Raw genomic sequence first — 27,643 nt, 5'->3', positions numbered from 1 at the left:
TGGGGATCTAAGTCAAAATACTGTCCATAAAGGTAGTTCAATTCTATAGTCCCTATTCTTCATTCTGTTTTCCTGTCCACTTAGCTGTAGCCATGTCAATTTGACATAAACATCCTCTACAGTAACTTTTTCCTGCAGTTCTGTACACTTCTGCTCAATGAGATTGGGATGAATCTTCTAGAATATATTTTCTGCAGAATATTCTGTGTAAGAATGGTTGAAAGGGGGAGAAAAAAATTTTTTTTGACCTGATACTCCAACCATTTCGTATTGATTTGTTGGTCCAAAATCAGTATGACCGCATAGTGTTATTTCAGAGTGCAGTACTCGCAGAGAACTTTGCAGTTATACACAGAGGATCTGCATTTTCATATGGCTTTTCCTCCTTATAGGCAAGAGCCACCTACAGAAATGGGAAAATACCAAGTAATCTGAGGAGTCGCTGAAATGATGGCACCAGTTATAACATTCAGTGGCCAATAAAATGGGGAATCTTGTTAGGCAAATGCTAATGTTTTGTAATCTGGTGGGTTTTTTAAACAGGAGGAAGTCTTCATGAGTCTGTCAAAACATTTCAGATTTGAGTATAAACTTCTGAATGTTGTTTTCTAGGATACAGTTGTACAGTTTCATGGAAATTGCACCTGTATCTTACCCCTCCTTCCCCCCATCCCGCCCATGGTCCACTCCAGAAGTGCAGCGGTCAGGTTTCCACGGTCTCCAGCCATCAGCTACCTCTGAGTAGGGATCCTTGACCCACTTTCTTTGGGTCAGGGGTTTGAAGGTACCACCACCCCTTGCCTTAGACAGATTGGCTTGTTGGGGGATATCCCATTGTAACAGACAGCACTTGTGTGGTGGTTTCTCTCAGAGGGCTATGCACAGCATATTGCTGTCAGGTTACAAGTTACTGTACTCCCTCTCTAAGCTTTATTCTTACAGAAAAAAGCATTACAGAGAAACATGGTTAAAAACAATAACAGATTTAAATGTACACTAAACATTCCAGGAGTCACCCATCAGTCTTACTGAGACCCTCGTAGGCTGAAATCTTTCCAACCCTTCTTCAAGGATTGGGGTCCCTCTTGGACAGAAGGTTCTGTCCATTTGCTGGATCCGAAAGAAGGCCCTGAGTCCCTTTAAGCCCAAGCTTTTTATATCCAAAGCCATTTCTTTATGTGTTGGTCTCTGGGAACCTAGTTTGAACTAGTATATAGAAGCCTCCCTGGGACTGATGTCTCTCTGGAGATGTTTACAACCTAAGTGACTCACTTTAATCACTGTGTTCTCCCCCTCCACACGCACACACGGTTTCGCTGTTCTTGGAGGAAGCTGTGGTACTCCTTCCCTCTGGAGTTGTATACTGTCCCTGGCATGCAGTGTTACATAAACCATTCATAAACTTGGTCCCCAAGATGTTGCTTGGGATTGACAAAAACCTGAATGTTTTGTTTCCTAGGATATTGTATCTGCGCTTGGAAGATCGCTTACGCCCTTAGTGCAGGCTGAATTGTCAGTGCTGGTAGATGTTCTTCATAGGCCAGAGCTGCTCTTCCCAGAGAACACAGATGCAAGGAGAAATGTGAAAGTGGAGGCTTCATTTGCAAGTAAAGTTGTTTCCTTATGCTCTCTGCAAGAGTGCTTCTTTGCAGAGCAGTCCCCTGTGTTGTGTTGTGTTAAACACATCTTGTCCTCAGGGAAATAAACTCATTTGTCTTCAGGAAGGAGTTGGCAACAGCTGTCCATATTGGTCAATCTGTCCTTGCAGGTGATGCTACAAATTCTGGAGCAGTGTAGGCCATGGTGTACTGTAATACAAATGACTACACATTTTTAGAGTTATTCCTTATTAGTGAGTTGGGCCAGTTGACTAGTAGTCCCAAGTGTGTCGACAAAACACTTGCCTTTATACCTGCTTACCATTGGGGCTAGTGAGTCAAAGTTGAAGTCTGTGTCATGTATGGTTCCGGTTGCCTTATCCAAGGTCCACATTCTTTTTTTCTTTAATGAAGAAATTAGATGCAGTATTTAGTGTCTCATTAATGTTACTGGTTTTTCATAGTGGACCTTCAATTTTAATTCCCCCCACTCCTATATATTTCTTGATTCTCATATATATAGATTTATTTTTGCCTGGCTGTTACTCAGGTGGGAATGCTTGAGTTCCCTTCATAGCTTCACGATATTCATGATAGCTCTGCAAATGTACTGTTAAGGGGGTACTCGACAGCTTACTATATACTGGTCCTAACAAAACACATTTTAATTAACTTCATGGTGTAGCTTTGACCAATGCTGTCCTAATTTTAGAAAAATTAGTACTAAAACCTATGATCAAGTGGCTGTTTTCAGGTTAATAAACACACTAAACAGCTGCTGGAGGAGAATGAGGAGAACTGTGTATTTAAGTATTACAGACACTCAGGGAAATGATGACCAAAGATAGAGGCTATGGAGAGTAAGGTACTTAATTTACGTTTATTCATTTCCTTTTGTTCAACACCGTCTTTACTATTCAAAGAGAGAGAAATATGGTACTAAGCCTTTAAATTTCTATTATACTTCGGGTTAAGGATAAACCTTTCTAGTCAACTAATTGCTTTCAAGATCATGACATTAAATTGAAAGTTATTACTCTAGCTTCTATTTTAGAATATCAGGTTTGTCTAATTTCTGCCAATAGTTTGCATTCTGGTCAGCAATGTAGAAAGCTGTTCCCTTTGGTTGTCATTATAGGAGATATCCATTATGTTATAGCTGTTTATAGGAGACTTGTCCATGCAGTCATGTGACCTGTCAATAAGAGGATTCTTTTGATAGCTTAGTTTTAACTTATATGTAGCTGAGTTAGCTTCTCTCTGTTGTGGTACTGAGGAATTTGAATTCTAGATTGGTTGGTATACAACCTTAATAGTTTTCCATTAACATACTGTTCCTTTTTCCCATCAAGAAGCTATAGAGCTCTCTGGATCTGAATAATGTGCGTATCTCTCACACTTACACACCCATACATATTGATGCATATTTCAATTTGATTTAGCTGTATTGACACACTAGGATAGGTATCCCATCTTTAGAGCACTGCTTCTATTGTCTCTTTATGAAGACATGGAAAATAAAAGAACCCAAAGCAGGGTGACAAGCGGTGTAAAGATTAGAGCATGACCTTTGGTGGATGAAAGGAGTTTAACAGGTACCGTACATCTTAGGGACAGCTACAAAGAGAAGAACTATTATGTTTTCCGTACACAGACTCAAATGTGCTTTGAATCTAGATGGCTTTCATTTTAAATTCAGGAAAACAGCAAGCAAAGAAAGAGCAAAGATAAAATCTGTGTGAGAGAAAGTAGAGTGTCTCTAACTTGAGAGTCTCCAGCATGAAATGCCTCATGATCGTGCCCTCTCGTAGACAATTGGGACTCTTACATGTAAAAGCTGCAGTATACAAAAAACAGAATCATAGCTCTGTAGCCCACAGAAACAACTGCCCATTAAAACTTGAGAGGCAACAATTACAAAGCAGAGAGGGAAGCAATTGAGTGGTTGAACAGAGTTGGTAGAAAAGGTAATCTCTGTGAGCAGTTTGCTTAGAGTTCTTTTATGCAGATGGACAATTGGATAGTTTTAGTAAGTGATACAAGTGAGGATCTCTAGTTTAGAAGGTAATTGCAAGCTGGGTTTGAAGTCATGACAATTGCTAAGTTGGTCAGTCTGTAGATGATGTTAGCCATTAGTTTGAGGCAAAAATGTAAAGATTGGACAGCTTCTTTACAGACTCTTGTCTAAGGCTGTCCCTTCAGGGGAGGATGAGGAGTGCTTTTTGATGTAGGCAGTGGAAAGTGGAGAAACCCTAAGATGAGCTAGTTCAAAGTTTGCAATCTGAGGGTGATGCAGGTAGCCTTAACCCACTCCAAGGTTAGTTGGATATGAGGCATGTCACTCCCCACTTGGCAAACAGCAGGCTTGCGAAACCCATGAGTGCAACAATCTCAAAGATAAACTCGGGCAAAGTGATGACTATCCTTCTCCAATATGCCATGAGCATGTTGGCTATTGCCAGCCGCATGCCCCTGCCGTGCACCCACGCAATACCGTAAATGAGCAGGAGACTCCCAGGAAAATACCCTGGAGGTGGGGAAGGGCAATGCTACACTCCCTATCTGATCTCAGAATGCTGCTTCCGCTTCCGGTGTGCACAACTTCCTCCATGTGAGTGATCCAGCCCAACTCAGCACCTTTTGCCTAGCTCTGTGAAGTTGCTTGCTTTTAAGCCTTGCTTGCAAGCAGCAGTAATCATTCTTTTAAATAAAGTAACAACTGTGTGGAATGCCCTAACCCCATGCAAGTAGGATTGGGGTGTTGGCAGCATCCTGCATGTATATGTTTTAAACCTGCCTTCTGGTCTTGACAAGCTGACAGTAATTTGTGCTGAATATCACTCTAACCCACTGCTGTTTGAGAGCCTTCAACTTCTCTCTGTCTGGCTCTAGCTTATTTACCTTTTATCTGCTTTCTAGCCTCATATGGAAGTCAATCAGGCAAAACCTGTAAAAGAGAATGCTGCTCTAGCAAAGGGCTTAGATGGTCCTTTGTAGCCATGGCTCATTTCTGAGGATGCATCTACACTGCAGTTGGAGATGTGATTGCAGCTACCTGCACTAGTTTGGGCCACATCCACCCTGATTGAATTGGCCCTGTTAGTGCTACAATAAGTAATTTTCCCTCTGTTGATATTCACCCCTTCTTGTCAACTCTTGGGAATGGGCCACATCCACCCTGATTGAATTGGCCTTGTTAGCACTGACCCCTCACTTGGTAAGGCAACTCCCATCTTTTTATGTGCTGTGTATTTATACCTGCCTACCGTATTTTTCACTCCATTCATCTGATGAAGTGGGTTATAGCCCCTGAGAGCTTATGCCAAAATAAATGTATTAGTCTCTAAGGTGCCACAAGGATTCCTCATTGTTTTTGCTGATACAGACTAACATGGCCACCCCTGTGAAACCTAGGTTCAATCTAGTTAGCACAGCTGAAAATAGCAGGAAAGATGTGGGAGCATGGGCTGTACAGGCCCGCCTGGACCCTCAATTAGGTACTTACTTGTATTGCTAAACCATACTGGGATTTGTGCCATGGTGTAGTCACTATTTTCAACTGTGCTAGCTAGATTAAAGCTAGCAAGATATGCCCACCCAAACCACAATCACACCTTTGATTAACATAAGTGTTGACTTCATGACTGAGAGGTGGTATCTGCCACTACTCAAGAGCCAGCTTCTAGTGTACTTGGCAATACAAATAAACTACTGATACCTCAGAGTTTATAGAATTGGCTACTAAACTCTTCGGAGCATGATCATCCTGAGTTTTTCCATTAAAACCAATGTAAGGACATCACCAATCATGTCTAGCCTAAGGAATGTAAAATGAGATTGGGTGTGGTATATCTTGGAATCAACTGAACCAACCTGGTCTTTAAAAATAAATAAATAAATAAAAATCTGTTCCATCCATTGTATATCGTAACACTGATACCACTGGAAATTTTTTCTTCAAGCAAACTTCATTTATCAGAGCTTTGCCAAGGTTTTGGTAAAATTGGGACTACAGATATTGCCAGAGAACATACTGAAAATAATTTTAAAACACTGATACCAAACTAAATTATGTTGTTCCCACAAATGGCCTGTAAAGCTCTACAAAATTCTAAACATCTTCCAAGTTAAAGATAAGCAGAGATGAAACATATCAACTTCTACCATAGTTGATCAGTTACATAATACATGAAGTACAAGAATAGACTAGCCTATGAAGCAGACTTCAGTAAGGGGAAAAAGCTGTTTGCCAGCTATCAGCTGCTAGTTATAGATGAACTTTGACTGTCTGGCCTCAAGAAGTGGAATGATTCATTTTCTGCCTGGTGACTACTCCTAACTGCATTTATTTACCACTTAAAGGCAACACACATTTCTTTAAAAGCTATTCTGAAGTAAAAATAATCTTGTGCTACCCTTGTTGAATTTAGGGTTCTTGAAGATACTCAAGGTAGATGGGGGTTGCAATCTGTTTCAGGAGAACTCCTAATTTATTGTGAACCAATCTGAGAAGTGTGAGCAGTACTGTTGCAGATAAGGGCATTCAAATAATTTGTACTAGAATATATTGTGAATGCTAACAGCTACTTATTTTCTCCTTGATTCTTCTACATATTGTAAAAAATTTTAGCAACAAAGAGAGGCTACTTAAACCACTCTGTTTACCACTTCTACTTCCCTTTCTTAAATATGGTTAAAGACTTCATACCCCATTTTCATAAACGATCTCTGAACTTGCTAAACCAGCTCCATGTCAGGTTATGATTGAAATAAATTTAAAATGGTTATGACAAAGTTTAGGGCCCTGACTTCTGCATGCATGTACAGTTATGAGTGTCTGTTCATTTTTCCCCCACTCTTGTAAAACTTTACCTCAGCTTTTGTTCTGTTCAAGTATGAGAAAAGTTTATTTGGTAGAGCCAAAGTTCCTTCTAGTTCCATTCTGGGTAGGACTTCACTTACGCTATTCAGCAAAAGTCTAGTCCTCTCCCATCTGCCCTATGCTCATCCCCACTTTAACCATGTGATTTGTCATCTCCTATGGCATTTGGAGGCCTCCATTCTACATAACTTTGAATTACTATTATCTTAATCCCTAGTAGGCATTTGTTTACCTCTCTGCCACTATAATCTGCTAGAGCTAGTAGTTGTCTACTGTGGATTTGAGAGCTGCAGGTGAGACCTGAAGTAGAATTTAGCAAAAGAAGTGTTAAGGACAGGTTCTGTCTAGTGTCTGATCTTGTTGTATTGTATACTGCAATGTATACTATATACTAGTTGGGACCAGCCAGTCTGGGAATAGACATCCAATCTGTTTTTTAGAGGCATTGCCCTCCGTATAAACATGCCTGATGTCCTCTCCCCCCAATAAAAACCAGACACACCAGCATTGTATTTACCTGTGGACTTGTATTTTCACTCAGTCTCCCTCCCATTGAAGGGACATCTAGAGAAATACAAGATTGTCTGGCTCCAGCAGCCAAGGCCTTTGTCAAAGGCTGTGCATAACTTCTGGTTCCATTGCAGACTGCCCACAGTACTGCTGTGATTCTTGTCTAACATACAAAGGACTTGATCAGAGCCAGATGCTACTACTAAGATCCAGTGGGAGAAGTGTGGCTGCTGGCCTGTGGGACTGAAGATCCAAGCTCAATACTCAGTGCTTTTTCCCAGATGCTAGTCTGTTGGTGCTACTATTTGACTGCGGGAGTGGCCACAGTGTAATGCAGAATGTCTGTAATTCGTCCTCCTCCCATGCAACAAAGTATTTGTTACAAGAGTTATGGCTTTTTCACTTCAAAGGCTGACTTTTTTGTTGTGCTACGAATTAGTAGAGCTGTGCACGCACTCCTCCCACGCCTCTTTCCCATCCATTTCATAGTTATCCCATGTTACTTCCTGGATTTTCCCTTGAGCTGAATTAAAAAAAAAAATTCTGTTGTACGTTTGTGGAATGCTTGAAACTTTACATATGGCTGAAGAGATTTCTTAGAGGGACAAGGTGGGTGAGGTATTATCTTTTTTAGGCTAACTTTCTGTGGGTGAGAGAGACAAACTCTCACTCTTTCTAATCAACAGAAGTTGACCCAATAAAAGATATTACCTCACCCACCTTGTCTGTCTAATATCCTGGGACTGACAAAGCTACAACTACTCCTTAAATCTTGGCATTTGCTCAGCATTCTCAGTGATCAGTAGTATGCTGTGATATTCTTAATGAGCTGAAAGCCATACTACGTTAGTAGCACAGAATAGGCCCAGACTGTGACTTTCACTGGAACACCTTGCTCGTACAAATGTTTTCTGATGAGTGGCAGCAGGTCTTTTAGGGTCCAATTGTACCAACTCCGGTAACCCAGATTGAAACTTAACCTGGAATCAGCTTCTCTGTCTTCTTCCTGCCGTTCTCTCAATCTCTATAAAGATACTAAGTATGAGTATCTTGTGTTTGCCAACTTGCTGACCGCTCACAACGCTGGAGCCTACTATTATGCCCAAGGGTGAAATTCTTGGTGCTTGTGTAGCCAATCGTAGGATTGGACAGTTGGTATGTGAATATAAGCATGAGTGCATCCGTCTGTTCAGTTGCATGGCAGAATATTTCCAGTAGAGCAGATGTCAGCTAAGAAGATGACGTATCAGAGAGCTTGCTCTAGTCTTTAATGCCTCTCGTGATATTTTAGAATACCAAACTAGAGCACTCAAATGGTAAATAATTTCAAAGGTCCTAATGCTGGAATTTATCTGTAATTTTGCTTACTAATGTTTGCTTTCAATCTCTCCTTCTTCTCTCCTTTCTCTTTTCCAGTGATCACCATGATGAATTGGATAATGCTGAGGTCTTAATGTATTTTCTTCCATAGCAGTGTTCCATGATGTTGTTTTATGAGTAGCAATGTGATCTGTCATGTTGTCTTTCCAGTGTTGAGTGTTCTGACTTCTGCACCTGTTAGTGAATTAGTTGAGTTTAGTCTGCCATGCGTCTACATTGGTAGTTACCATAACTAATTCTGTCTGTCGTTATCCCCAAGTATTATCTCAGATGTAGCTGTAGTTTTGGCAAGCTGCAATCATCTGGTGGTAGAATAGTACGCATACTGCTTAGGATCAGAGCTGAGTGCTTTTAGAATACTAGCTGCAGTGAATACCATTAAAACATTAGCATTTATCACGCCACAGTAATTATAGTACCACTGTATTGCCTACCTTACAATTGGAAGATAGGGTGGTTAACCTAAATATCTGGAAAGGTTAATACTAAGTTTTAATGGCACCCATTTATACTAGGTGGGAAAGAATATGAGAAACCATTTGGAGGAGACCCTAAATGAACTGTCTGTGCTTACTAACTAATGAGTGATTGCTCATAACAATGTATTTTTGTAGCACACCTGAGACAATAGACAGGAATGGGCCTTTGCATAGGATCAGTGTGTTATTCTTTCCTATAAAGAGAGTAACTTGATGACTGTTGAGTTCAGCAGGATATATAGTTGTGGTCACTGTTTCTTCCTATTCGGGTTTTGCCTGTGAATATGTGGGAAAAAGTAGGGGTATATTGTGAAAACTACCTTGTGGCAAATCTCTGCCTAATCTTTGCCTGGCAAAGCAGCAGCCTAAAAGAGGGTGTTTACACTGAATGCAGCACGCCTACGTTAAAGGCAAAGGGCCATGTTTGAGTGAGATCTTTCAGCTGGGGTAGCTAAATGTTCAAATGCTGTCACTTTTATATGCACCAACCATCCTATGTACCAAAAAAATGTGGGCACAAATTCAGACTGATTGTTTTTCTATATACCTGTACAGTATATCTGTTGCCCAGCAAGTATTTTACTAATTTAACAACTTTATTAAAAAGGATCTTCTGCCCTTGCTTTGTTTCCTCTGTGCTGTTCCAGCCTTCTGTCTGGGGTGAAACGGATCCCCTTAAAATGCAAAACATCAGAGAAATATGCTAGCTATTTTTTTCAAATTAAAAAATATTCTAAACTGGCTTCCCCTGAAGCGTTTTCCTTTAACCCTAATCTAGTAATGATCTCAGTTATTATTTTTTTGGAGCATCCATTGTTTTGAGGAATAAATATCATATTTTGGGAACCTGTCTGCCAAAAGGATTTGGAATCCTACCTGCCATTCTCATAATGCTCAGTCTTGAACTGAGCTGTCCGTGTTTGTTTGCGGTTATAATCACTTAGTTCATATATTAATGGAAACTGTGTATGATATATTTAGAGAATGAGGGTGATTTTCCTATTACTCATTTCACACTATTTAAAGTCCCTTTACTCCAGTAGAGTTACTCCTCACTTTACACTAATATGAGGAGACTCAGGCACTATATCTTTCCAGACTTGACAGGGGAGCTTAAAATAGTTGGCGGCAGAGTTTAATGTCAAACCTTGGATGTGATTTGTTTTTTCTTACTAATTAAGATTTCTCTCTAAGCTAGACTGCTCCACTGGAAATGGGCTCTGTTTTTCAGAAGTTAATTTATAACGTATTAACATTTCAATCAGGTACTAGACCCTTGAGCTTCTGTGGGAGGTGTAGCTTCCCCAAATGGTATGTATAATTTATCTTGGAGAAACTTCAGACAGAACTTGAGATTGTTTAATTGCAAATTAAAGTCATAAAATGAAACTCCCTCTTTCTTTCCTCTTAGTCTCTGGCCATAATGTTCCATCTATTCCTCAATAAATCAGTTAGAGAGTGCAGACCCAATTTAGAACTTAGTCTTCTGGCTGCAAATAAGAGCTTTATTGCTCCCTTATGGAACAATTCCATGGATGGAGCAGGTGTGTTTATAAACACACAGGAAATGAACAGTGTCTGTTTATAAAGAGAGATGCTGGCAGGGGTTAGGATTTTTTGAGAATTCTCAAAGGAAGCTGTGATGTTTCCCATCATAGCTTCTGCTAGCAACTGTAAAAGTTGGGGTCAAGAAAACAGAACTCCTTATTTTTAGTTTCTCCAGCTGCTAAGCTCTGAACAGTCTGGTTTTTCTGAATGACTGAAATGGTTTTCCACTCACTCCTGCCCCTCAGAGTAGACCTTCTGTTGGCGAGGTAATATTGTTATTGTATTATGACATAATTCAGAGCTAATTTCACAGTCTTTCTGGCACTCTGAGTAGCTATCTTAAGATACTTTTGACAAAGGATAGGTTCAAAATCTTGCCTTTCATTTGTTTAAAAAAAAGGACAGGGGAGGAGAGAACCCTAAATGCCACAGTCACACCTTTATTTATTAATTACACTTTCAGAAATGAGGAAACTCTAAACCAAAGTTGGTGGAGTCTCTCTTAAAATCCTTTCTGTCTTGTGGAAAGGGAGTGCCTTTGTTATTCGGTGAACAATGCTGGAATTCACCCTGTTGAGTAGGAAATCCCCTGCATAACAGGAAGAATTATAAAGGGCCCTATTGTATGGTCATAACTGTTCCAGCTGTGCCTAACAATTATGGCACGGACACACTGTATGTTGATTTGCCTGTCAGATTATTGTTCTGAGACTTTTTTGCACTATCAAGGAACTGTGGTGTGAATTAAGAACAGACTAGTGACTTTTACCCAATTTCTTTACATTAATCTGGTTCGTTTGGTTTACATTCACGGATTTACTTTGAAAACTGTGGTGGAGTCACCATCTGCGAGGAGTGGAGGATAGGAGAGTGGTGGTGGTGTTGGGTTGTTTGCAGGTTTTTTAAACCCTCCGTTAATATAGTCCTTGGTCCATGATCCATTTTGAACTAGACATGCGAATGGAATGCTGTGGGATTTTACATGAACTGCTGTGCAACCGCCAGTATCGTATCTGGGTTCAGTGAAAACTGCTTTACTTTCCAAGGGAGAGAATTCACAGTGCTGCAGGGTTGCACATTTCACAGGAAACATGGGGTCCAGTAAATTTGTGGTAGATCTCTATTTTAGGTGCAAGAAATCCCACCAAAATAAGTGTACAGTACTAGAATTTAGATATATTAGAACTTTAGATCTATAAGTCTTACCTGACACACACACCCCTGAAAACTAGAGAACGAATAACCCCCAAGTGTCATTAAGGAGCTGGTTTTGATCTACAAAGAGTTTGGGACCTGTCTGCCTGGGACCACTTCTCTTTCCTTGCCTTACTGCCATCGTAGTGAACAGCAGAAATCTTCAAGCTCATTTAAAGGGAACCTTCTGATTTAAAGGGAACCTTCTGCCCTCTTATAAGGATCCCTTTCCTCAAGATGGCTTTCTCCATAAAGACTAACGTAATCTGAATGTGTAGACTTTCCGGATGTGCTGCAAAGCTCGCCTATTTGAGTGAGCAAAAAACTGAGGCCCAAGGTCTAAGGCCAAAAGTATAGTAATGGAGGGTTTCAAGCAGTGTTGGTCAGATGATGTGTGGTTGAGTGGAAGGAAGAGGTGGTGCTGGGTGTTGTCAACTTTTACATTGTGTCTCTCTATGCTCTTCTGGATGTTGAGGGTGCCCAGAGTTTTGAATGGGTGCCCATTTGGAAGGAGTTCTTATGGAACCAAAATGTAAACGAAGACCAGCAGACGTGTCTTGGAAGATTGAGGGAAAGCCTAATTTCTAAAGAGAGCTCTAGTCCATGTCATTTTTTGTTTTGTTTTGTTTTGTTTTGTTTTGTTTTTGTTTTTTGTTTCCCTTTTAACAAAAAAAAGTATTTGTACTGCTACTACTAGTAGTAGTAGTAATACAGGTTAGTTCCCAGATCTGTTCAGAGTTTCTGTTATTGCTCTTGGGTGCCTTCTTGAAGTAGGTGTTGATCTTTGCAATCCTTTACACAGCACCAGATTGATCCCATGAGTTGACGTTTATGACTTTCTAGGTGGAGAATATACTGACAAATATGGACTTTTTAACACCGGCCCTGTGCAAATGTTTCTAATAGTAAAGAAAATGGAAAATCCTGACATGACACATGGACAAGAGTTCTCCTTAGAACTGCTGTGGGCATGACTCTTACCATTTACAGTACTTGCATTGTCTTGCATTGGTGTAACTCCATTGATTTAAGTGGAGTTGCTCCCAACTTGTACCAGCGTGAGAAGAGAATTTGGTCTTCTGTCTACAGTTAATCATGAGGCATCAAGGAAATCTTACCGCTTGTGACAGTACTAAACCCACTGCAGTAGTTCAGTGAAAAAAGTATGAAATAGTTTTTGTTTTTTAAGCTAAATTCCGCCCTCCTCTCATTGTAGCCCAGGTACCATATATTATCAGAGCTGCTATGCTGAAAATGTGGGTCTGGGTGAATACTTGAATCTTGGGTTCACTGTGATTAAAGAGCATTAATGTATTGGCAAAGGGCTTTCAGAAGCTGTTTAATTTCAAACCCCTATTGCAGTCTGTCACTGGATTTTAACAGGTGTTAGAGACAAAGCAAGCTGCTTTGCTATGTGAAGATAAGAGCTGCAATGAAAGTAGTGAGATACTGGATAAGGGATTTATAAATCCCAGAATAAATTAATATGTATGGAAGGAGAAGAGCATTAAAGAGGAGAGAACTGTTAAACTTCACCTTAAGGGGGCGATCTGATGATGCTGAATGTAACAGAGAGATGTCCTACTTTTTTCTTTCTTTTTTTTTTTTTTTTCCTCCCATATTGCGGTGAACTGCTCCATTGGGCACCTGCCAACGTTCAAGCAGCAGTTACATAAGAGCAGCTTTTTTTTTCCTGGAATTCATGCTCGTTGCTGATGTGTGACCTTCAGCAGTAATTGCCAATAAATGTGGTGGAACTGTTTACTGTTAGTTCAGTCTGCACTGTGTCTGCCAGTGTCCGACGCTACAGGAGCAGTTGCAGCAGCTATATAGTTGCTGTTTCTTTTTACAGTAACGTTGCTCCAAAATGATTAGATCTAGTATCTTATTATTTGGGTAGGCTGTGTATTTGAAAGAGGTTTAGCAGAGTTCTTTGAATTTCTCTATCGTTGATCAGTAAAGCTAATGTTTATATGTCCAAGAGTATTTGCACGTAAGTTATGAAGCCCTGTTCAACATGCATCCCCAGCCACTCTTTCCTTGCATATAGTTAGTAAAGCAGAAAGGGACCAGATCTAACAAACTGCTAAGCAGCCTCAACTTGCCTTGACGTTAATGGGTATTGAAGGCATTAAGCGGGTGAATTAAAGTAACTTCTAGTAAAATGTTAACTACAGTTCAATAAAAAGGATTTGTTCTCTTTATGTGGTTGATAAGCAACCTCCAGAGAAATACACCAGCAAAGCCATTCAATGTGGGTGGGGGCTTTTTTTTGGTTTTCGAGGTTTCAAGTAGGTGAAAAGGGAACTGAAATCCTTGATTAAAAGGGATTGGCTGCAATAATCTTTGCAGTGATGTGTATCAATGATAAGCTGTAAAACTGCGTTGGCACAACTGGATGAAGTTCAGAATATGTTGTTTCCAGATCTAAGAGAGGAGATCAATTAACATGATAAATGCTAGTTAGATGCACTTTTTTAAAGATGAAATTATATCCCTCGTAGAGAGATCTCATGCCACAACCATTGCTGTTGTGTATTTTGTACTTAAACAACGTTTGAATTATATCTCAAGTAGAAGAAATTAAGTCTCTGGTTTCTGATCTGTTTTATCAGCAGGTTCATAGGAGAGGCCTCAGAGACGTGCACGTGGAACTGACCTTAGGGAGATGGAATCAGGATTGTGGAAATCTTTGGGTGATGTGTCAGGAGTGAAAAAGGTTGTAATCCTCTGCCTAAATAGTGTTGTGAAGAAGCCAGTATAGGCATGGGGAAGCTGAACACCAAGAAGTGTATCAACTAGGTTATGCCATCTTCTGAATGTACTGTGTGATCAAAAACAACAAGGAGTCCTTGTGGCACTTTAGAGACTAACACATTTATTTGGGCATAAGCTTTCATAGGCTAAAACCCACTTCAAAGCTTATGCTCAAATAGATTTGTTAGTCTCTAAGGTGCCCCAAGGACTCCTTGTTGTTTTTGCTGATACAGACTAACATGGCTACCACTCTGAAACCTGGATGATCAAAGGTGACCTGAGGAGGACAAAATGGATTTAGCCTTATTTTTGCTTCTCTGTAACCAAGACAGAACATTTTTGAAACTTGTAGTTTTGACTTTTTCATCAGAATGTCAAAATTCAGTGAGGGTGGAGGGAGGGGAAAGAATCAAATTGTTATTACAAATATGTCCCATTTCTTTTCATAGCAAAAGCCTGAAATGTTGTCTCTTTTTCACATACATACTCTCTCATTTAAAAAAAAAAAAGAAGTTTTTTCACCTGTTGGTTTTTCTACCTTAGAAATGTCAAGAATATCAGGTCTTCTCTCCCCTGTTGTGCTAGGGATCCGTTTCAGGACTCAGTGAAATGAATTGGAAGCTCTCCCAGTATTTTGTTTGAAAGATTCACAAATCTTTAATAGAGATCTCTTGTTCTAGCTGTTTGCTAGGCATTTGAACTAAATAACATAGCAAAAAAGTAAAGAACTCCAGAGTTTTCAAGTCTGAAAAAAAATATTCTCCTCTGCTGTGCAATTTTTATCTTCATTTTTATCTGCAATATCAATCACTTGCTAGTTTCCCGTAGTGATTGTAGTCTACAGGAAAAACAGCTTCTCACGTAAAAAATCAATCAGATAAAAACGTTAAACTTTCAGGCCTTCTGCGTAAAACAAAGGCAAAAGAGGACCAAAAAATCAAACTATTCCCTTTTAGGTCAGCTTTGAAGTGATGTAATAAGTACACGCTTACTCAGTTAATTGGTTGTACCACCCACTGAAATGGGTACATTCGCTTGAGTCAGATGAGTTGCTTTTGGGGAGATACCTATTCCATAAAAAATGAGAAGTCACTGTTAGAAACATTCAGGACAATAATAGGTCAAAATAATAATATTTCTAGTATGGTTAATAACAAAGGTTTATTTGCCAAACTTGTAGGCATGGGCAGCTTCAAAGTAGCCTCCTCTTGTACAGTAAGTTGAATTGCACTTTCCTTTTTGGTAGTAGAAAGGAAATTTTCTACGCTCCTCTCCGACCTTGCCATCCATTCCATTTTTGTTTCACATTTTGAAGCTGAACGCTTTATCTCTGGTGCTTATATGGCACCCAGTACTGCAATATTTTATTATTTTATAATCTGGAATGCACTTATCCTCAACGTTTTCTCCATTTTAGAGATGAGAGCATAGACACCGACTTCCCCTCTGCCCGATGGGTGCTCGCCCTGCTTCTTCCTGCCCCTGCACCTCCCTCGCCCCACCCCTATTCCACTCCTCCCCCAAAGTCCCCACCCCAACTCCACCCCTGCCCCAGCTCCTCCCCTGAGTGTGCCACATCCCCGCTCCTTCCTCTCCCTCCTGGAAACTCCTAAGCACTGCCAAACAACTGTTAGGCAGCGGCGGGGGTGGGGCAGGAAGCACTGGAAGCAGGAGGAGCGGGGATGTGTCATGCTCGGGGAGGGGGAGGAGGTGAGGAGGAGGGAGCTTGGCTGCCACCGATTTTTTCCCCCATAGGTGCCCCAGCCCCAGATAACCCACGGAATCTGCGCAGATGGATGAGAGAACCTGAGGCAAAGTGAGATTGTCATAATCCAAGATCATACAGGAAATCTACAACAGAGCAGGGGATTACAGCTGGCTCCCTGGTTAACACTTCAGCCATTGGACCATACTTCTCTAAAGCCTATGCTAGTATTTTGTTTACCCTGCTACACACTGCTAAGGATAGCATGACACCCCAAGTCAACATTTCTTTGCTACTTTTAGTCCTGATGAAAACAATCCAGTCAATTTCATTATTCAGTTTTTAGTCTTACTGACTGATTGCTAAAGCCCTGTTGCAGTGTTACAGGTGAGCTGACCCTTAGGACTCCATGAAGTTGCTGAACTCTTTCTGGGAGCAAGGGTTTCCCCAACCCTTATAAGATTGCGCCCTAAAACCCCATATCCCTTTTCCTGTTTAATTTGGAAGACATGGGACTTTTCTGTCTCAAATACTTCCTCTTCCTGATTCCTGTAAATCACTTTGCTCTATGGGATCAAATTAACTTCTTTTGGATTCTTTATAGCTCTGGCAAATGTCAGTCCTAAAACATATACATATCTGCTCGGTTAGTGTGTGGTAAGAGCACAAGACCAGCGTGTTCTAGTTCAGACTCTTGACACCCTCCATAGCCTGGATTGGGACACTTAACCTTTCTGGTTCAGTTTCTCAGTCTTTGAAAAGAAGACAACACTTAATTCCCTTAACAGAGGGGTGTGCAGTTGAGCTTGTGTTATCGGTAAGGAGATTGATTACTACTTTATTAATAAGAGGGCTTTTTCACTTTGCTCTGAAGCATGTTGTGTACTGGCTGCTGGTGTGGTCTGGATAAGGGGTTTAGACTGACTTAACGGTCTGGAGCAGCAATTCCAATATTATTTGTTGAGCAACTAGAGTGTGCTTGGTAATGCATACTAGGTAGATGAAGACAAAGTTCCTGTGTAAATAAGGTTCTTCTGTTTAACTTCTGTTCTCCTAGCTTAAATACTCTAAACTCCCATTTGACCAAGACTTCAGTGGCTTATAAGCTTGTTAAATTTCCAGAATACATAGTAATGACAATGCAAGGAAATAATGTACCTGAGAGGCATGTGAATCAGCCAGGAGGAACGTTGATTAGAAGAAATAAGGGGAATGGCTTTTCCTGATCATGGCATCCCTCCCCACTGAATGCCAAGGTGGAAAATGTCAGTTCCTCTGCCTCTTTCCTGAGCAGTGGGACCTCTCCACCTTAGACTTCCTCAGCTTGGTTGCCTTCCTCTATTTTCCTGCCTGTTTTGTCCTACTCTATTGCTGAGGTTGAGCTGATATTCTGAAAACTGATTCACCACAGTCACTCTACTACTAGCTTGCAGACTGAGAGTGTGTTGTGTGGTCTTGCAGTTAAGGCTCTGGACTGGCCCTGGGGAGATCTGGGTTCAAATCCTGGTTCTAGTATAGGTACCTGGTGTGACCTTAGGCAAGTCACTAATCTGCCCGTGACTGTATTTCATCTTTAAAATTAGCATGATGCCTCCTTTCTCCTACACATGGTGTCATTTGTCTATTTAGGTTGAGAGCCCTTTGGGGCAGGGATTGACTGTTACGAGTGTGTACAGCACCTGGCACAGCAGGTTGCTGACCTTGTTTGGCATCTCTAAATGCTCCTATTTCATAAATAGTCATAATTAGTTCTTAGTGTATTTGCTTCAGAATATTAAATTAATTACCCATGTTAAAAAGGCTTTATAGGTCTTGAATGTAAAATAATATGTGAAGATATACCGATCTCATAGAGCTGGAGGAGACCCTGAAAGGTCATGGAGTCCAGCCCCCTGCCTTCACTAGCAGGACCAAGTACTAATTTTGCCCAAGATCTGTAAGTGGCCCCCTCAAGGATTGAACTCACAATGCTGGGTTTAGCAGGCCAATGCTCAAACCACTGAGCTATCCCTCCCCCTGTGTCTGTGTTGAATGTGTGTCAATTTTACTAGGTGATAGGGGTAGACTCATCTTAATTTGTGTTAACATGTAGTATCACATTTTAAATGGAAAATCTATTCATCCCCCTTTAGCTTCCTACTTGATTGCTGATGTCCAACACTGTAATGACATTGTTCTTTTATTTCAGAAAAAGAACGTTTACCTTATAAATGAAAATGCCCTTTCAAAATCCATGTCCTAAAACAGATGTATGCTGCAAGTGGTATTCTGACAGTGATTTACCCCCGTTGGGGATTAAGCCACTACACTAAAATGTGTTAAATTCACCATGTATGTCAGTATATATGTTTGTGTGCAGATTTTGGAAAGGCCGTGTTTGTGCATCCCTAAGTTGCATGTGAGCTAATGCAAGCACGAAACCACATGCACCTGTAAATCAGGGTGTGTTCTTCCGCATTGATAGTTCATGTGAGCAAGTTGGGGACCTGCAACTTTAGCAGGTGCGCTTTGGAAATCTTGGTCCCTTATCAGCAATATACATGTAAGCAGTAAATTTATTTCAGTATGTGTAGAAACCACAGTTATGCGATAATTCAGCAAGATGATGCAGCTAAGGTCAAATGAGTGGCAGAAAATCCATGGAAAGGTTTTTTTGTGTTTTTGTTTTGGTTGGTTTTTTAATTCCCCTCTCCCTAAGTGTTTATCATTAGATTTCTGTTTAGATGAAACATTCCTGAACTATGACTAATTATCTGCATTTTACTTTCAACTAGCTGCCGCAACCTCCAGAAACGGAAAGCTCTGTAGAGGTGTGTCGCCCACCTATATTTGTAAAACACACAAATATTGGTGTTTTGAAGTAGTCATGCTTAAATGTCTTTCTCGTTGGTCAAATCTGTGTTATTGTGTTTTATTGAATGATGTAGGCAGAGGGATATATGCAGCCCTGCTGAAATGGTTCAGTCAAGTATAAAATATTCTTGCCAATGGGGAAAAAAAATAGGTCTCTTACCAATTCAAAACTTGTTCTCATATTGTACCATCAAGAACCCCAAAGGAGCAAAGACTGAAACTTTCAAAGCTGTACAGGTAATTCAGCCACCCATCTTTAATGGAGGCACTACACTGAAAGTCTCAGCTCAGATCACTTGTGTGAAAGAACTAGACTTCATTCCTCTCACTTCTAGGGGAAATCCGATCTGAAATAATTGTATCCTGCATGTTAAAAACAAGAGATTGGGAGGTGAGGGGTAGGATGGGGAGGAGTGAGAAAATAGTGGAATTTCACCCAAGTTCAACAAATCCAGAATAGTTGAATATTCCTGTTTTTTAAAAAGATTCAGTGAAGTAGTAAAGTTGACCTTTCAATTGTCATCATTACACTACGGGGTTAACACTCATTAGGATGAATCAGTTCATACTCAACAATTTAGCCACCAAAAACATGTAGGACTAGAATGTTTATTTATTTATTTATAAATTTATGAAAGCTTGAATTCTTTTGAAACTAATGAAGCAACTAATGATGCGGTTGGCACAGAGTATACCACTGCCTACGAGATCAGTTTTACTTTTGATTAAAGCTATATGGAAGCTTAAGTCTAGCTTCTTTTCAATTGCCTAGGCTATGTAAAGAATTTTATGTGGCTAAACAGTATTATGGATTTGTTGTAAGTGATGAAGAGAAAAATGCAGTTTTCGGTATTTTGGAACTTTATTATAAGTAGAGTTTGTGGAGTAGTGTTTGAATGTCTGTCTTAAGTGCTCAGTGATTACAGAATGAGTTCAATGAGACACGTGGGAAATAGCCTCTTAGTGTTAAATCAATCCCTGAAAAATGATTGTCATGAATGATCCATGCTTTCGAAGACATTGTTCTGTTCTGAAAATCTGCCTTGTTCAAAGAGAAGAGCCATTTGGCTTTCACCATTATACCTGCCATAGTATTTTCTCTGCACAGCAGAACAAAAATACGTTGAAAGCCTCAAACAGAACTGAGGCATTGACACTGGCATTATATGCCAAATATCTTCCGCGTTCGCAAGAGACCGGACTTCCTAATTGGCCAGAGTGAGGTGTGTCAAAATAAGAACATTTCCTCCAGAAATGGTGTGTGTTTGTGTGTGTTTAAGCGTGTATGCATGGATGTAATGCACGTATGAGTTGCCAAGAACCTGGCCTTTTTTTTTTTTCTTCTTTTCTTTCTGTTTTGTATTATGAGTTACTGTGAAACTAGATGGAAACTTTGTGTATTACTTTTACTTTTAAATATGTAAAAACATCTAACAAATGTGCATGCCCTGTGTAGTTTGATATGGAGAGCATCAAAGGTGTAGATAAGCCCTGAAACTCTTTAATAAGTTTGTCAGTCGACCTACCGACCCTCCCCTATTACTCTCAGTTGTATGACTTTCTTGAATTTTTCTACTATTTAGTTATTGATGCTGAAGATATTAGTGTCTCTTTAGTATTACACTTTACAACAGAATTTCTGCATGCTCAGCAGGAGCTGGATCAAAGTCTACTACAGAGGCAGCTGGAGGATCATAAAAGGGTATGTATAGTAGTCTGATATATTTACTGCTAATTACCACTACACTTCCTTCCGTCTCTCCTTTTTTCTTAAACAGTACATGCAGGCAGAAAAGTTCCTGTGAGAAGTTTATTTGGCTGTTTTTAAAAGGGAACTTAGTGTCCATGTCTTTGAAAATCTCAAACTGGTATTTCTACCAGTTTCAACTGTAAAGTAGATGAAGGCATGTACGACACGTCTTCAATTAAAATTAAATGGAAAATGTGTGTGTGTGCTTCCTCGGTTGCTTTGGAATCTGCACCACAAGGGCTGGTGTGTTTTTTCTTTTACGCTACTGTAATTTGGGAGGAACTCCCTTGAAACTGGTGATGTCACACCATGGTAAAGCCAGTCTGGAAGGATAATCAGGCCCATAGAGTTGACTTGCCTGGCCAAAAAGTGCATCTTAGTTATAAAAGCTAAGCAGTCTTCAAAATCAGCACTGCTAGTAGTTCATTGTGGTGCTTCCCATTTTTGCCTGCTCCTCTAGTTAAGCTACTGTTATTGTGGTACTTGCTTCTTAACTGTATTACTGCCTTAATTTTGCATTTTAATTGAAGGATGTATGTAAATGCACAATGTCTTACTGCCTAAAGGTTTTCATCCGATATAAAACACTTTCTAATATACCCACAACACCCAGTTCATCTATTCTATGCCATGAACTACAATAATATTTGCATACCACTTACCTATTGCTTACCAGTAGCCTAACTGGATGCTAAATACAGAGGAGACTGAATGTCACTGAACTTTTCTAGGTAGCATGTTTCATATTTCATAATACAGCCAAACATCTGATATTTGTTTGCATATTGTAAGCATTGAAGTGCTGTATAATACTAACTTTATAGTTAGAGAAGTGTTCTCAATCCCATTGTTACAGCTGAATTAATGACAGTATTTGGGAAAATATTTTCTCTCCTCTTTTATTCACATTACATTCTCATGTGCTTCTCGGTGCTTTTTAATAATTACATCAAGCAAATGATGAGCTTTTCCTTCCCAGTGTTCTTGAAAATGAAAATACATCTCCAAGCTTGTGCAACTCTGGATGAGCATTTGACCAGAAATTGGAATCACTTGACATATGATCTCATCTGCTTTCTCTTGCTGTCGTACTCTTTTATGAGTGTCACTCTTTTAGATGTAGTCCAACAACAGCAAGAAGATGGTTGTGCCACAACAGGCGTACTCAGAAATTCCACTTGAGCTTTTCTCTTGCCTGAAATATTTTGACCACTAAACTTTAGTCATCAGATTTTTTTTTCTTTCTAGTAGAAATAAAGGCAAACTACCTATAATCCAAAGAACAACCATTAACCTTTAGATGATGGCAGGGTAGGGAGAAGTTTATTGAACAATGATATTCATAGTGAATGTGTTTAAAGATCTTTCGTAGGTAGTAAAAAGTACCATTTTAAATGCCAGTTGCTGTGGCAACTGCTAGTTAATTTAACAGAAGAGAAAATGGTAATGTGAAAACCCCATTGTAACTTAATTTTGGCACAAAGGGTGTATAAATGTCAAGTTTCTCTTCTAATGAGTACACATGTAGAAGACAGCATAGTTTGTTTTTTTGCCTATTTGACCTTGTTCTGTCATGCACCCTTCACCGCCTGCAAAACTGAGAGCAGCAGGAGTGTTGTAAATCACTGCAGCGTGTACTAGAATGGTATCTTGTCATTGTCCGTCAAAATAGCTCACGCAGTGTGAGGGTTTGTGTGTGTGTGTTTGGGGAGGAGGGGCAAAACTAGTCCCCTGTCTCTCTTATATTTTCACAGACCATCCCAATCAATGATTGAAAATACAGGCACCTTGGAAGTAATGATCTTTTCCTGGTATCATTTTGCTAAGGAATTTGTGGGAGGAGTACCCCTGTGAGCCTTTTGTTATAATTTTGGGAGCACGTTGCTGTCAAGGCCTTCTTTTAAGGTTTATTTTGAATCTTACCCCTCATATGAAGCTGATTGCAGAAGAATAAAATAGGGATCCTATCTAGCATCTTTCATGTTAATAGTTAGGGCCCTAGCAAATTCACAGCTGTGAAAAATGCCTCAGGGACAGTGAAATCTGGTCTCCCTTGTGAAATTTGGCTGTTGTGTGGGAGCGGGGGGTCACAGTATTCCCACTCATACTTCTGCCCTGCCTTCAGAGCTGGGAAGCTGGAGAGTGGTGGCTTCTGGCCAAGCACCCAGCTCTGAAAGCAACACCACTGCTAGCAGCAGTGGAGAAGTGATGGTGGCATGGTATGGGAGGGGTCATCGCTTTTGTGGGGGCAGGTCCAGCCTTCCATGTGGGCAACGTTGGTGACTACCCAGGGTGCTGTGCTATGGGGGGGTTCTGTGGTCACCCCTTCTCCCCGTTTCACATACAGCCAGCCCAAGGCCCCTTTAACCTCCGAGCACTGGGCCTGGAGCTGGGGAGCAGCAGGGCTGGAGGCATCCCAGTTGAGGGTTCCTACCATGTGCCGGGCTCCAGCTGCTAGTCCCATCCAGGCTGGGGAGGGACAGGACTACCTCTTTCCCTGCACAGGCTGCTCCTAGGCTGGTCAGACCCACTTCCAGGAACCTCCCCCAGTTGCAGGAACCTCCATGGCTGTTGGCTGGGCACCCAGCTCTGAAGACAGCACCACTGCCAACAGCAGGGCAGAAGTGATGGTGGCATGGAATGGTATTGCCACCCTTACTTCTGCACTTCTGCTAGCAGCAGCCACTCTCTGGTCGCCCAGCTCTGAAGGCGTGCTACCGAGAAGAAAGGGTGACAATACCAGAACCACCCCTGTCATAGCCTTGTGATTCCCACGGTTACAACACCATTAAATTTTAGATAGATAAATTTCTGAATCCATGAAATGTAAGATGTTTTAAATCCTCTGACTGAAAAATTTACCAAAATGGACCATGAATTTGGTAGGGCCCTACTAATAGTATGTGGGAATAATTTTGAAGTCTGATGCTAGATGCACAATGACTAAGGCAAAGGGTGTAGCCATTATGCTTTCAACATAGGAATTCTTTTAGGAAAGGAGGCACTCCGGGGATAGCCTATAACTTTCCAAAATATGTTACAAGATTTTTAACTTTCAGGTAAGCTGCCCCAATTGCTTGTTAAAGAGAGCCCACTTTAAAGTGTTTCTCATCCAAACTACAAATCACTCTTCTTTTTACACTCTGTATTTTAATGGGTCTATTTCAATATTTTTCATTTGTGTTTTAAAAATCACTTCTGAAGTTTTTAAACAAAGGCTCAACTTGTACAGCAGATGATGTCAAGCTACGTTGTTAAGGACATTTTGATGGATCTGGCAAATTACATTATTTGGCGTATGAACTATAATACAATGTGCAGGGTGAATTTTGCCAGTGGAGCTCAAGGTCATTAAGATATTTTGTTTTGTTCCACCTTGGATTTTTTTTCCTCTCTTCCTAAAATCATTTTTTACTTGTCTCCTCAAAACCCCATGTATTTTTAATTTTACAGTTACTGGTCTCTCTTTACCTATAAAGGTTTTAAAAGACTCTCAAAATACCTGCTGTACCTGTTCATTGCTGGGCATCCTACCAACTTTTGTTACCAAAATAACCATGCAGCTTGCAGACCTAGTGCTCAATTGTGGTCTCAGCTGTGTTCTTAATGACATCAGTGGAAGCAGTCTTGGGCCTATTAATGGTGGTTCAGATTCTGAGAAGTATTACGGGCTCTCATCTTCCACTGATGAGCTGCATGTGTTCAGGGCTTCTTATTCAGAGTAGAACATTGCTTGTGGCCTTCTAACTTTGAGTATAGTTGAATGGCTACAGGTTATCGGAGGATTGGTGTCCCGGAACATGTAAGATCTCACATGCTAGGATGCTGGCTGATCAAAATGACCCATCTGTATTTGCTGCAGGGAAGATCTGTGCTTTTTATTTACTAAAGAGTTGGAAACCAGTAAACTATTAATGGAGCTGAGATTATACACAGATGGATAGTGTCAGCTAACTTGAATTATTTGGGGATGGGAGGGTGTTTCTGCTCTTTAATGTTCTCAAAATGGAGTATGAAGAGGTGGGATTATTCTCATAACAATATGTTTTATTTTAAACTATGACTTCATTCTCTTTCTCTCTCTTCGTGCCCTTTTCCAGAGTTCTAACTGTCCCCTTAACAAATCCTTTGTGTGGGTTGGGTGTGTGTTTTTTTTGTTTTTGTTTTGTCACTCAAATTCCATGTCTGATTTTTAAAGTTGAGCCTTGGGTCCTTTTTAATGGACACTGGTAAAAATGCACCTTTGGAATAAAATCTCAATATTACACAAGCTAGAATTTTTTAGCGTGGCATGTGAACTTTAGTTATTTCTGGTATTTGGTACCCATGACCTCAGGCGAGGCTTGTGGGATGGATATATAGTGACTAGGCTGGTCTGAAAATGTTGTAGGATGTTCAAGGAAGTTTTTGTTTTGAAACGTTGACGGTTTCAGTCTTTCCTTCCCCCCACCACCTTTGGTGAAACTAGGCCAATTATAAGACCACTCCTGGTTCTCTTGATTGTTCGTTCATTTATGCATTAAACTCAAATACTGATTTCATTATCCTGTTTGAATTAAGGGTGAAGCACTCAGGCAAGTTTTGGTCAACCGTTACTATGGCAATGTCAGACCTGCAGGAAGAAGAGAGAGCCTTACAAGCTTTGGCAATGGCCCGTTGTCTCCTGGAGGCACTTGCAAAGCTGGGGGAGGAGGTATGATGTGCTGCTTTCTAATTAGTGATTTGTATGACTTCAGCCTGCCATATTGTCTGTTTGTTGCTGCATAACAAATTGAAAATTTTACAGGTGAATTAATTTTTTTTTCCCTTTGAGATGGCCCCCACTCACCCACCGTCGTGACTTTCTGTGAGTTGCATAGAAAAGGACAACTTATTTCTATCTTTCAATAATAGGATTGGGAAGGAGTTCTATCGGTTTGTTCTTTTATGATGTAATGTTGATTTCAGAAACCATCCTAATATTTATTTTTCCACTCCTCTGGATTGATTTCATTTCACACTGTAAAGATGAGTGTAGTTTGCCTGTTCGATAATTTAAAATGTTTTTATTCATATGGACTCTCGGAGAAGTCAGCAAACGTCTAATTGACAAAACCAAATGCTGTTGTTGAAAGAGAATACATTAAAATTAAATGTATAAATGAACTTAACTTTTTTCTGAGCTGAGGGCCTAACTTATGGGCCCCAGGCGGTGGGGCGTGGGCCCCAGGCTTCGGCCCCAGGTCCCAGCAAGTCTAACGCCAGCTGTGGTGACTCCATTAAAATGGGGTTGCAACCCAATTTGGGGTCCCACAGTTTGAGAACCCCTTTTCTAGACTGTATAAGCTCTTCATGAGAGAACTTGTCATTGTCTTTAGTACAGAGTTAAACACCTGATTGGCACTTTAAATTTTTCACAGTGTTAATTTATTAGGCTATAACATTTTACTCTACTTTATCGGAGAATGAGTTCTATCACCTGATAGAATGAAGGGGTGCGTGAGTCTCAAGCTATTCATTGTGATTTACCTTTATAGGAGGAAGCTCTGGATCCAGTTCAATGAGTCGAGGTGAAATGAGTTTGGCCGATGTCCAATGTCATCTGGATAAGGAAGGTGCATCCAACCTCGGCATAGACCTCATCATGAATGCCACCAGTGACAGAGTTTTTCATGAAAGTATTCTGCTAGCCATTGCCCTTCTGGAAGGTGGCAATACTACTATACAGGTAAGGAAATGGATAACAATGAGCTGATTGTTAAAAACATCATCAATTGAAATTCCTTTTATAAAATCCCTGTTGCTTTGAGCTGTAACTAGATAATCTTAGGCCTAAAGTACTGGGTGTGTATTGTGTATTTTTGAGTATTGCAATATTTCAAGGTAATATGTCTTTACCCAGGTGTTTTAACTTAAAAGTAGCTAGATATCACTGACTTCGAAACGTTGGCTTTGAGTTGAAGCTCGGATTTGTGGTTGTTAAGGCAGTATAGCAGGATGCAGTAGTCAGTGGGACTACTTGCATGAGTGAAATTAAGCAAGTGTGTAAGAGTTTTCAGGACAAAGCTTTTGCTTTTATCTGGCTTAAAATCAGAAGACACTTTACTTTGTGATAAGCTCCAGGTTGTAGGTAATTCCCTGGCAGCGTTGCTCTCATTGGCTTACATGTCTTTAAATTGAGTTGGGTTTTATTGGCTGAATTAAAGTTTGTGCCAGATGTCTAGACCTACCAGCCTAGGGTTGGTGTGCGGCTTGATGCGCATACAATAAAAAAGTCATGTGTCAAAAGCACAATTATTTTTGTTGTTCCACACGTGAACCAATGCATTGCTGTGGATAAACAGCCTACAAAGGCTATCACAGAATATGTGATGCCTTATCATTGACTCTACGCTTTAAGCAGGATCAGTCTGTGTAGGACTTAATGCACCTGTATTTGGGCTTCTGAAAATTGCTTGGAGAGTTCAGAGTTTTTTGAGAAATATTGGTATGTCTGTATATTGTATAAATAGTCCAGAGTGGGTTTTTCCCAATATGTACAATAATTTAATTTCTAATTTTTTAGTTTCCAAATAAAACTATCAGTAACTTGGTAGTGCAGTTAGTTTTAAACAATATCTTTTTTTTTCTTTTAGAGAATTAAATATCAAGTAAGTATGTCTCAACACTTAAGGTAATTGACATGTTTAGGTTTCTAGCTTAATGTCACAGCTGTAGTTCATGAATTTTAGAAATATTGTCTCCAGAATGTTACATCCACTCCCCCAACATTTTGTTTGTCTGTCTGCCTTATAGATTGTGAGATTTCCAGGACAGGGAATATTTTTTCTGTGTGTTTGCACAGCGCTCAGCACAGTGGGGCCCTGATTCTGGTTGGACACTTTCAGCACTTCTTAAACTATTGCTTGATGATGATGATAGAGAAGCTGACTTGTTAAAATTCCCATGCACATTGACATATAATTCATTTGAAATCAGTGGAATTATATCAAGGTGAATTTAGCTCAG

At 40.2% G+C, this 27,643-nt stretch overlaps 1 protein-coding gene across 1 annotated transcript in view; it reads left to right on the top strand.

Annotated features, from left to right (window-relative positions):
* The window catches only part of ITPR1 (inositol 1,4,5-trisphosphate receptor type 1), a 309,353-nt gene that overhangs the window by 198,543 nt on the left and 83,167 nt on the right, over window positions 1–27,643 (top strand). Inside the window, 11 exon segments of the mRNA XM_030568211.1 lie at window positions 1,460–1,574; window positions 1,577–1,607; window position 1,638; window positions 2,353–2,392; window positions 2,395–2,458; window positions 2,708–2,713; window positions 8,407–8,437; window positions 18,828–18,863; window positions 20,561–20,608; window positions 25,217–25,349; window positions 26,173–26,363. Coding sequence (XP_030424071.1) covers window positions 1,460–1,574; window positions 1,577–1,607; window position 1,638; window positions 2,353–2,392; window positions 2,395–2,458; window positions 2,708–2,713; window positions 8,407–8,437; window positions 18,828–18,863; window positions 20,561–20,608; window positions 25,217–25,349; window positions 26,173–26,363 — 696 coding nt within the window.

This window comes from Gopherus evgoodei, chromosome 7, assembly GCF_007399415.2.
Source record: "Gopherus evgoodei ecotype Sinaloan lineage chromosome 7, rGopEvg1_v1.p, whole genome shotgun sequence".
NCBI lineage: Eukaryota > Metazoa > Chordata > Testudines > Testudinidae > Gopherus > Gopherus evgoodei.
This window is presented reverse-complemented; position numbering and strand designations above follow the sequence as displayed.